Raw genomic sequence first — 11,091 nt, forward strand, 5'->3', positions numbered from 1 at the left:
TTCGTGCTAGACAGGGAGAAGCTTCCTCCAACGCTCTAGCTTTTTCCACTACCAAGATCCAGAGGGTTTCTCCTGTGGTTTCACGCCTTCCCTTTTCATGAAGCCTTCAGCGGTTGATGAAGTTCAGTGAGGCTTCATGGTCCCCTTCTTCATTCCTGCCTGTTTTCCAAGTCCTCCGTGAGCCCCCCTTGGCCTCTTTTGTTAATTTTTCTCCCAAACGCTTCTAGGCCTGTGACCATAGCCCCAGACCCCCCAGATATAGTGCTTTTCTTGTTCACTGCCAGCCTCCAGCACTGCCCCAGCTGAAGCCTTCCTCTTCTCTCTCTCCCTCAAGAGCTCTCAAAGTCTGTGGAACCGCCTGTCTGTGTTGCTTAATCTGTTGCCAGCTGCTGGCGAACTCCAAGAGTCTGGTGAGTGAGTCCCTGGCACTGTCCTCCCTCTCCCTCTCCCTCACTGGCCCCACAAAGCCCGCCTCCCCCTTCCTGGTAACCTGGCCCTTAGGGTAAGGAGGTTAATGGGACTCACTGCCTAGCCTCCCTAACACACAGCAGTCATTGTGGTCTGGGCCTCTCTGGTTTCCTGCCCCAACACTGCCCCACTGTGGGCAGGTGGCCTGGTCCACCAGGGAGGGTGCTCCCTGGGGAAGGCAGTGGCGTGGCAAGAGCAGAGTGAGGGGAGCCTGTGAGCCAGCCCCAGTCACTGGTGTGGCACCGATGCCTTCCTCATTGAGAATTAACCTTGACCTTCAGAGCCCATCTGTCTGGTTCATCCCCTCCTGCCACCTTCCAGCTGGAAATCACCTTCTCCTACCTCTGGACTCACCCAAGGGCAATCCGTTCCTTCTTCCAGAGCTCCTCCTCTCACATCCATCCTAGTGTGATTGTGCCTCTGTCAGGGGGCCGTCCCAGTCTGAGCGGTCCTCTAACCCTCCCAGCTCTGGTCTCCTAAAGCTCTGCCTGACGGCCCTGTGCACCCATCTCCCCTTTCCTCCCCCCACCGCTCCCCACCTTGTGTCCGAGGAGTATGTCCTGCCTCCCAGCCTCTGAGGAAGGACTGTGTCCCTCTGACTGGGGGCTCCCACAGGGCAGGTGGTCTCATGTGTCCTCTTTCTCCCCAGGCCTGGTCCTGTGTCCTGAGGTCCAGGATCTTCTTGAAGGTTGTGAACTGCCTGACCTCCCGTCTAGCTTGCTGCTCCCAGAGGACATGGCACTTCGCAACCTGCCTCCCCTCCGGGCTGCCCACAGACGCTTTAACTTTGAAACGGATCGGCTCTTGCTCAGCACCTCAGAAGAGGTGAGGATATCATTTCTCACGCCACAAGCTCTGTTCATCAGACTCAGTAGCAAAGCAGGGGCTCAGGGCTGGAGGGGGCGGGCAGGCACCCCTTCCATCCGGACAGGGAGCATGTCCCTGGGGCTGCAGCTGTGAGTCCTTTTTCACTCGGTGAACCATTTGGACTTCCTTTCCTTCTTGGCAGGATGTCCTTCCACAGGTCTGCTGTTGGTAGTGTCTCCCTTTGTAGAACAAGCCTCCTTCCCCTTTCTCCCCCTTTTGGAGAGGACAAAACAAGTAAATTATTAGGGCTTTGAAATCTCTATTGGTCTCTTTTCTCTTCTGAGCCCAGCCTCCTCTAAGCTGACCAGCAAACAGTCAGAAAGTTGGAGCTGGAAGGGAATGTGCTACCCATTTAGTCCAGTGACTTTCACCCTTGAATCTGTGTCACCACATGGGCCGTCTTGGGGGCAGCAAAGGGAAGCCAAGAGGACAGGCGTCCCAGCCCCCGTCCCCAACACAAACACACACACACACAAACACACAGACACACACACCACCCCCACCCCCGCGTTGGTTCCTCCTTCTCCAGCTTGGCTTGATAGTCTGTTTTATATTTTAGCATTCTAGATAAGATTTTTGTTTGATGGGGAAAGAAGGGTTTTGCTGACCAAAAACATAAGTTGGAAATGGTGATCTAGTTTGTCCTTTCATTTTACACGTTAGGATCTGAGACCCAGAGAAAGATGGCATAAGAACCCAGGTCTTGTCACTCCCAGCCTGTGTCCTTGTCTCTTTCTTCTCAGCCCTGAGTCCTGCTTCTCTAGTCCTTCTGGGAGTTTCCTCGCCCTACTTGCTCACTCCTTTTCCTACTTGCTCACTCCTACTAGAGGCCCTGGGCCTCGGCACTCCTCTTTTCCACCCCACAGACCACAGGCCTTACGAGGGAGCCCATGTTGCTGAGTTGGCTGGGCTGGCAGGGACGGCGGAGGGGAGGAGCCGGGGGCCAGCGGGCCTGGAGGGCCCTGCTCAGCCGGGCCGCCTCCCATGTCTCCTCACAGACGGTCGTGCGCATCTGCTGCATCCGCAGCTTTGGCCACTTCGTTGCCCGCCTGCAAGGCAGCATCCTGCAGTTCAACCCAGAGGTTGGCATCTTCGTCAGCATCACCCAGTCTGAGCAGGAGAGCCTGCTGCAGCAGGCCCAGGCCCAGTTCCGCATGGTGAGTCAGGCCTCCCCTCCCTGTCTGCTCCGCTCCCGTGGGCTCACCGAGAAACCCAGGGTCAGAGGCTCAGACACACTGGTGGCCCTCGATTGAAGAACCTGGGCATTGGGGCCGGGGAGACTGAGCCTGGGGAGGGAACTGAGGGCTGATAGGGAGTGAGAGTTGCCTTGAGCAGGAGCAGCCTGGCACCGGGCCTGTATGTAGACTGACTGGGGATTGGGGGCCATCTCTGTCACCTCGTAGTCTGAATTGAGCAAGTCACTTAACCTTGCTAATTCTGTTTCCTCATCGGTTATACAGGAATAGTTGAATCAGCTTTATGGGGTTGCTGTGACTGTGGGATGATAGTGAATGGCAGGCACTTTGCACTTTGCGTTATGGAGTGTGTGCTGTGGAGTATGTGCGCTCAGCAAAATGCTCCTTTCCCTTCCCTTTTCGAGGGATGAAGACTGAGGAATGGAGGGATCCTGGCATCAGACACCATGCAGGAACCCTCCCATCCCACAGAAGCCCCAAAGAGTAGGAGGTGGCCTGTGTTACCTCTTTTCCAGTCAGTCATTCATTCCACAAATATTTAATGAGAATCTGCTTTGTGCCAGACCCGTCAGTATCCTAGGCATGAGGGTTACAGCAGCAAACAAGACAGGCCTTTCTCTTGTGAGGCTAATACTTTGTGAGCAACACTGTGGGTTCTTTAGTGGGGCCTGCACAACCCTGGGCGTGTTGTCCTCCCCAAGCTAAGTGGCACCAGTACATGTGGGGGGGTGGTGTCTGGCGCGGGAAGCACGGCCCACGTGTCTTGGCAAGCCCAGGGGTTCTTCTTCATCTCAAGCCAGTCTCCTCCCCCATGTTCTTCCTTTCCCCAGCCCCAGGCTCCCCGACCTCTGAGCACCCCCTTCCTGTGGATGGGAAGGGGCACAGTCTCCCCAGAAACCCCCCTCCTTGCTGCCTTAAAAGCAAGCACGTTTTGTTAAAAACTAACCTTTTGTGTTAAGACTTTCATTGCTGTTGCGTAGGGGAAAACACAGGGGGTTACAAAAATAATTATGGGAAAGTCACACAGCTTCAAAAAATGTTAGAGTGTTTGCAGGCATTTCCTCTGGCCTAAAGCTCCCAAAGACTCCTCCTGGGGGCACGGAATACTTGAAAGCCCCTCTGGTGTGGTGCTAGACACCACAGGCCACGGTGGACCCAGGCCACACTGCCTGCTGGGACTGCCTCCTGCTCTGCCTGAGTCACGTTTCCACCCCAAGGGGTTTATCTCCTGGCAGCAGCAGCGTGGTCCTTGTCATATTGCTGTCTCCCATCATTTATCGAGAGTTTTCCATGTGCAAAGCTGCTTTGCATGTGACATCTCATTTAACCCTGTAACAGCCCTGTGAGGTGGGTGCTTGCAGCCTCATTTTATAGACGAGGAAGCACAGAAATGACAAAGGAGGAGGTAGGTATCGGTGGCAGAGCCAGGGCTCTGGAATTGGAAAGACCAGGCTCTTGTCCTTGTTCTAAGCTGCTGTGGGAGCTTAGCTTCTCTGCAAGCCAGGCGGGGCGCTGCTCCTACTCTCTGGGCTCTAGTGTCTGCCTGGTTTAGGGACCCCTCTTTCCCAATGGGTCTGGTCTTCTGCCTCCCTTCTTTGCTTTCTCTACCAGAGTTTCTCGAAGGGGACACTCCGCAGGCGGGTAAGAGGTGGACACTTCATAGCCATAGTATAATTATCAAAACTAAGAAGTTAGGATTGGTACAGTCGTGTTAACTATAGACTTTATTCAGATTTCACTAGTTTTCCTGTAAATGTCTATTTTCTTTTTCAGAATCCCACATTACATTTGATTGTTTTAATGTCTCCTCAGTCTTTCCATGTCTTTTTTTTTTTTAATATTTATTTATTTATTTGGTTGCGCCGGGTCTTAGTTGAGTCAGGCGAGCTCCTTAGTTGTGGCATGTGTGTGGGATCTAGTTCCCTGACCAGGGATCGAACCCAGGCCCCCTGCATTGGGAGCCCAGAGTCTTAACCACCGCGTCACCAGGGAAGTCCCTTTCCTTGTCTTTTATAATCTTGCCAGTTCTAAGGAGTATTGTTCAGTTGTTTTGTAGAATGTTCCTCACTTGGCTCTGTCTGGTGTCTTAGGATTAGGATGAGATTATACATTCCAGATTAATATTTTAAAGCATCACTCTGATGATGCCAGTTTGCTCGTCAAAGAGCCTTCAGTGGCTCCCCATGTCTTTTAGAATAAGTCTCCATCTTTAGACCATACTAAGGAATTTGGACTTCATCTAGAAGACAAAGGAAAACCATCACAGGACTTTTAGTCAGGGCCTTGGTGGACAGCAGATGGTTTTTGAAAGATTGCCTTGGTTGTAGGCAGAGAAAATGAATTGGGCTGGAGGCAGAGACCAAAAAGAAGGTAGTTATATATATATATAGTCAAGGTGGGAGGTACTGGCTTAGACCAGGGTTGCACGTTGAAGATGGAGGGATGCAGAGGGATGTGAATGATTTTTTAGGAGGTACAGTTGACAGGACTGGGAGGCTGATAACTTCTGGGGCTGAAAGAGAGGGAAAAGTCAAAGCCAGCTAGCTTTCTGACTTGGCAGATGGTGGTTTACTTAGCAAGCTGGGGAACACTAGAGGATGAGAAGCAGGTTCTGAGAAGCAGGTTGGGCTGTCAAGTAGGCATTTGGGTATGTACGTCTGGAACTCAGGAGTGGTCAGGTCTGGGCTGAAGCTGCAGATTTTGGAAGAAGTTGGCAAGTGGATGATGATAGAAAGCGAAGGGGTGCATGGATGGTATCCCCTGGGAGGGAGGGCAGATTGAGAGGAGCAGAGGCGGAACCCTGAGACACAGACAGGTGCCATCCCCTCGCTCTCTCCCCGGGAGGCGTGAGCTTCTGTGGGCTGCTAATGGAACGTGTTCAGATGACACAGGAGGGATATTTTTTCTCCCACACCTCCCTTCCCCTCACTTAGCAGGAGTGATAGAGAGCTGACTTTATATGAGGCCGTACCTATTTCAGACCCCAGGAATCCCTTTTGGTCTTCTTGATCACTGGAGAAAGGAATATTCTCCCAGCTGCTTGTCCCAAGCTTAGCACCTGGTATTCTCCCCTTGTAGGCACAGGAGGAAGCTCGGCGGAACAGGCTAATGAGAGACATGGCCCAGCTACGACTTCAGGTAAGAAGTTGGGGCCCCGCGCTCCTTCTGCTCTTGATCTGGTTATTGCCTGAAGCCCCCCTGGCACGTCCTCAGCCCTCCAGCTTCAGCCCCTGTTCTGCCCGCTGTGGCTCTCCACCTTGCGCTGGCTACCCTCGCAGCCTCCTAGACTGCCTTCCAACTGCTGACTTGTCACTGAGCTTTCGTGCTCCCTTCTGCCTTCACTTCTGTCTCTTTTCCTTCTCTTTCTCTTCCTCTTTCCTTTAACCCTTGTTTCTGTCTACTGTTCCTATGAGGCCATTCGTCGAAGGGGTCCCTTGTTCCCATTGGCAGCAGGAGGAGCCCCATAAGAGCCACCTTGGGTACCATTCTTCCCCTGCCCAGGCTGCACGCAGCTCCACCCACTCTGCCTTCTCTCAACAGCTCGAGGTCTCTCAGCTGGAAGGGAGCCTGCAGCAGCCCAAGGCCCAGTCAGCAATGTCTCCCTACCTCGTCCCCGACACCCAAGCCCTTTGCCACCACCTCCCTGTCATCCGCCAGCTGGCCACCAGTGGCCGCTTCATTGTCATCATCCCAAGGACAGGTAAGTATATTGGAGAGGTGGGGGCAGAGAGTGTGGCTAAAAGAGAATCTGGCTTGGGATTGAGAGACCCTTACTTGGGGCCCAGTTTACACACAGTGGCCTTGGTCAAGTCCTGCCACCTCTCTGAACTTCAGTCATTTCATCTGCGAAGTGGGCATGACAATCCCTGTTAAACCCTGACTCACAAGATGGTTGGGAGAAACAGATGAGAAAATCTAAGTGAAAGCAGTTGGTAAGTTGCCAGATACGTTGTTGGCAGAAGGTCAGTCTTTGAAAGAACTTCAGGATTCCTGCAGGAGCTACGGTCCCTTTTCCTGCAGTGTGTCCTAGAGTGAGTGCAGATGCTTCTGCAGAGCCCCGTGTCACGACAGCCTGAGCTCATCTGTTTTGTCGTTCCCCCACCCGCATCTTGCCCACCAGTGATCGATGGCCTGGATTTGCTGAAGAAGGAACACCCCGGGGCCCGGGATGGGATCCGATACCTGGAGGCAGAGTTTAAAAAAGGGAACAGGTGAGTGCAGGCCTGGCTGGACCTGTGCTGAGCCCAGACAACAAATGCGTGTGTTCCTCGTGTAAGACACGTGGTCCCTGCTCACAGTTGGCTCACTGCCTGGTGAGGGAGGCCGAAGACATAATTAGAAGTCAGGGTCTTAGGTGCTGAAATAGACAGCGATTGGAGGAGCCAGGAGCCCTGTTGGGGAACAGTGACCTGCTGTCCATCTACCTCTGGGGCAAACATGAGATCACTGTGACCGGGGAGAGGGGAACAAGCCCCCACCTCCAAGCTGTGGACTCCTTTGCAGGAGGTTCTCCTGCTTTAGGTGATCAGGTTGACCAGGGTGGGAGTGCCTTCATCGGTGCTGCCCAGGGGCTTCCCATGGGGCTGGGGGGACAGATGGCAGTGTATAGGTGCTCAGCCCAGCACAGGCCCTTCCTTCTGGCCTTTGGGGCCAGAAAAGGATTAGACACTGGGTGTAGGGAAGAGGGAGAAAGCTCCCCGCTCTCTGCTGGCTGGTCTACCCCTCCTCTGGATCTGCCCTTGCCTGGTCAGAAAGCTGCACAAAGCCTGCTTGTTTGGACCTTGTCTCCAGAAGCACTGACTTGAAAAGCATCTGCTGCTTCTCCCCTCCCAGCTCCTCTCCAGGGAGGAACCAAAGAATTGATGTTATCAGGAGGAAAAGCAAGCTGGGCTCAGCAGCTAGGAAGCCACTTCAAAATGACTCCAAATAGACCTGTGATGTGGGAGACGTGCCCCCCCCCATAAAACTGGGTCCCCTGCGCCACAATGGCCCGCTTTGTCCCCTGCCCCCAACCTTCACTCTCTCGTCTCCTTTGCAGGTACATTCGCTGCCAGAAAGAGGTGGGGAAGAGCTTTGAGCGGCATAAGCTGAAGAGGCAGGATGCAGATGCCTGGTAAAATTTCAGCCGCCACCCCTAGAACCTCAGATAGGCTGCCTACCTTGCTCCTCTGTGGGCACTCCCCAGGACAGAGGGACGGGGCCGGAGAATTCTGTAACAGGCAGCAGGACCAGCGCGGGGCCAGGCTCATTCTGCCAGAGGCCTCCTGCAGGTCTCACCTTAGATGGAGTGAGAAGTTGCTCCAGCATCTGAGCCCCCGTGGCCCTGAGATCCTTGGGCTCAGCTTCCTCACTCATTGAACCTTTGCCCAGTCCCTGTAACATGTCCTCCAGGGCCAGCTTCCAGGACCCACTGTTCTGGGCTGCCTGGCTTCTCTCGCTCTCTCCTGGTGCCCTCCTCACCCCCAGCTCCCCCTGTGCCCTGGAGATCTGGTGTTCAGGCTGTGCTAATGCTGGGGCTTGGCCCGCCTTCCCCCTGCTCCCACCAGGACGCTCTATAAGATCCTGGACAGCTGCAAACAGCTGACTCTGGCCCAGGGGACAGGTGAGGAGGACCCGAGTGGCATGGTGACCATCATCACAGGCCTTCCACTGGACAACCCCAGCACGCTTTCAGGCCCTATGCAGGTGGGTCACGGGGCGATGTTTGGCAGAGTGTGGAATGGGGAAGAGGTACCGGAGTCGACTCCCTCAGACCAGACAGCTGCCCTTTTCCTCTTCCATCACCCCTTCCCCAGCCCCTCAACGACTTGTCCCAGAGTTTGGGAGGTCAGGCCCTCCTCCATTTGTCCTCCCCCCAATTCTACAGGCAGCCTTGCAGGCCGCTGCACATGCCAGTGTGGACATCAAGAATGTTCTGGACTTCTACAAGCAGTGGAAGGAGATTGGTTGAGACCGACCCCCAGGCCCTGCAGCGGGGCTGACTCCAGATCTCTCCTGCCCTCCCTGGCAGCCAGGACCACCACCTGTAGTCACCCCACCACACGCAGACTCACGCACGCACACAGGAAGGAAGCCCAGCTGCACACAGGCTGCAGGGAGGGCCCAGGAGCCAGCTGGGAGGGTGGGGTCCCCCTGTTGCCAAGACGACGTCAGGAAAGCAAGGAAAGTGCTTGGAGCAGGAGAGGCCTGTGGGCCCCTAGCCAGCCTTCCTGCCTCAGCCCCCCTGCTTTCCCCAGGGGCAGGTGGCAGGCACGGGTGTCTGCGTTTCGTTGGAGTGGTTCCTGGACCTCTGAGGGGAAGGGACAGCAGAAGGGGCCCTTCTTCCTCACAGACGCAGGGTGGTTGGTGCCAGGAGTTTGGGCCCTCTGGGCCTGGGGGTAGAGTTGGGTAACACCAGGTGTCTGGGTGGTTCTCTGCAGACCCTTCCTCTCCTCGAGGACCACCCATCCCCCTCTCATCTCCCTTTGCAGGGGCTGGGCAGCTCTGGAGCCTTGGGGACTCTTAAGGAAGAGGGGCCTGGAGCTGCCTGCACCAATAGCAGGGCAGGGCTTAGATCCCCTCCTCCTGCTGCAGGGGCTGCACACCCATTGCCCCACTTCTGTTTTCTGTCTCCCTTCGTCTAGCTTCCAGGGCAGGGAGCAGGCCCACGACGGCTGCAGGCAGTCTGGCCTATATGCCAATGAGGGCTTCTGTGCCCACCAGCCCCATGGTCACTGCGCTTTGTGCTCTGGGCTGCTGTGCTGGGACAGAGTGGGATGCCAGTAAGAGGAGAGGGGGGTGAAGTTTGAGGCCACAACCCCCCTTACTGTCTAGGGAGGGGGCCTGTGTTTGGATGGACAGCAGAAAGGAGAGGCCCCTTGAAGCTGCCCGGCCAGGGACCCTCTGCCCTGATGGGCTTCCCTATTTCTGTCCTTCCCCGGGACTAAAGGCTTGGAGGAGCTGAGGATGGGGCTAGCTTCTGGAGTGTTGAGGTGAATGTGAGAGCAGAGATCATGAATAGCTCAGGGCAGTGAGTGGAGCAGCAAGAGTGGGGCTGAGTGTGGGAGGCTTTGGCCAGGATTGCCTCGGCCCCTCCCTCTCGGGCTGCACATACAGCTCGGGCTGGGGGTTGAGGGTCGGGGATCTCAGCTCTGCTGTTCCCCACCCCAGCGCTAGCCTAGCTTCCCAGACTGTTCTCGGAGGAGAACAGGCTTCCTGCCTTCTTCCTCTAAGACAGCAAGTCTGGGACAACCTGGGGGGAGTGGGATCACCCCCACTTCCAGTCCCTGGCAGAGACTGAGACTAAAGCATCACTTAATAAAGACCCCCAGAAGCCCACTCCCTGTCTCCTGGTGCCTTTCTGTACAATTTTATTGGGACATTGGAGATTACATGCTGAAATGGCAGTTTGCAAAGGTTTCTTTGAGGTGGCCCAGTTGAAGCAAGAAACCAGCAGTTGGAGCACAAACTCCAGAGATGGTTTTGATAGATGTGAAGTTCATTGAACTGAGCTGCTGCCTTCACAAGGGTGATAGGTGAAAACAATATACAGATGATCCTGAACAATATGTGGTTTTAGGGCGTTGACCCCTATGCAAGAAAAAATCTGCACTTGATTTTACAGTCCACCGTCTGCAGTTCCGCATCCACGATTCAATGAACTGGGGACCATGTAGTACTGAGTACATATTTAGTGAAAGAAATCTGCATATAAATGCAGTTCAAACCTACGTTCAAGGGTCAACTATTTTGAAGGCTACAGTGCTCCCTGGGGGTGGTTTGCAGTTTTCAGCTGGGTCCTCTGAATCAGGGAGAAACTTCCTCAAAGGAGAGGTGAGGGTGAACCTTGAAACCAGCCTCTGAGTCTTCAACCCCATCCCTCCACAAGGACTGACACCTCAAGTGTGTCTGGGGAGTGGAGAAGCTTGGTGAACCCCTTGTGGTTGAACCAACATTTACCAAATGCATTTGCTCTGGATTCTGCCCAGCACCAGGCGCTGAGAGGCAGCGAAGCACAGTGAGAAGAGGTTTTGGAGAATTCAAATTCAGGGTTTGGATTCCTCTGCCCAGCTTAAGGTAGAGCCACCCTCAGCTCCTAGGAGAGTCTGGAACCCTGGAGCCGTGGGGCAGCCTGGTCTGAGGGGGGCGCTCTGCACCACCCTGGCTGCATCCTGGCTAGGGCCCTGGCCTCTTCCGGCCAGTCTGCTCTCAGTGGGGTGGGGTCAAGCTGGAGGGGCTGGCTGTGTGCTGGAGCCCGAGTGAGCTGCCTGCTAATGGGGCTGGGCCACCCCGCACTGCTCCCTGGAGGCTGGACAAGGCTGGGATTGTTCTCTGGCTCCCTTTTGTCTCCCACTCCCCGCCCAGGCCTGGCCCGCCTGCCCGCCACTCTCTTCTCCCTCCCATTGGCCCGGCTGGCAAGAGGCAGGGACTCCACCCGTGGAGCCCGGGGCCTGCCGACCCACCAGTTTAGGAGCGCCCATCAAACTCTGGGTAAGGAAGCTCACCTGGGGCCAAGACGCCCATTCTGGGGAACTAGAGGCCACTTGCCTGCTCCGGCCGGCCCCTCCCCCTTTTCCCTGGC

The 11,091-nt window shown here is 55.3% G+C and overlaps 1 protein-coding gene across 1 annotated transcript in view; it reads left to right on the forward strand.

The window, feature by feature from the left end:
• The window catches only part of SMG5 (SMG5 nonsense mediated mRNA decay factor), a 28,102-nt gene extending 18,254 nt beyond the window's left edge, over positions 1 to 9,848 (forward strand). Inside the window, exons 14-22 of the mRNA XM_082456563.1 lie at positions 335 to 410; positions 1,118 to 1,293; positions 2,334 to 2,492; positions 5,610 to 5,669; positions 6,072 to 6,231; positions 6,652 to 6,742; positions 7,570 to 7,644; positions 8,078 to 8,216; positions 8,398 to 9,848. Coding sequence (XP_082312689.1) covers positions 335 to 410; positions 1,118 to 1,293; positions 2,334 to 2,492; positions 5,610 to 5,669; positions 6,072 to 6,231; positions 6,652 to 6,742; positions 7,570 to 7,644; positions 8,078 to 8,216; positions 8,398 to 8,481 — 1,020 coding nt within the window. The 3' untranslated portion in view covers positions 8,482 to 9,848. The remainder of the gene's footprint in view (positions 1 to 334; positions 411 to 1,117; positions 1,294 to 2,333; positions 2,493 to 5,609; positions 5,670 to 6,071; positions 6,232 to 6,651; positions 6,743 to 7,569; positions 7,645 to 8,077; positions 8,217 to 8,397) is intronic.
• The last annotated feature ends 1,243 nt before the right edge of the window (positions 9,849 to 11,091 follow it).

This window comes from Balaenoptera physalus (assembly GCF_965194825.1).
Source record: "Balaenoptera physalus genome assembly, chromosome: 1".
In the NCBI taxonomy this organism is placed as follows: Eukaryota; Metazoa; Chordata; class Mammalia; order Artiodactyla; family Balaenopteridae; genus Balaenoptera; species Balaenoptera physalus.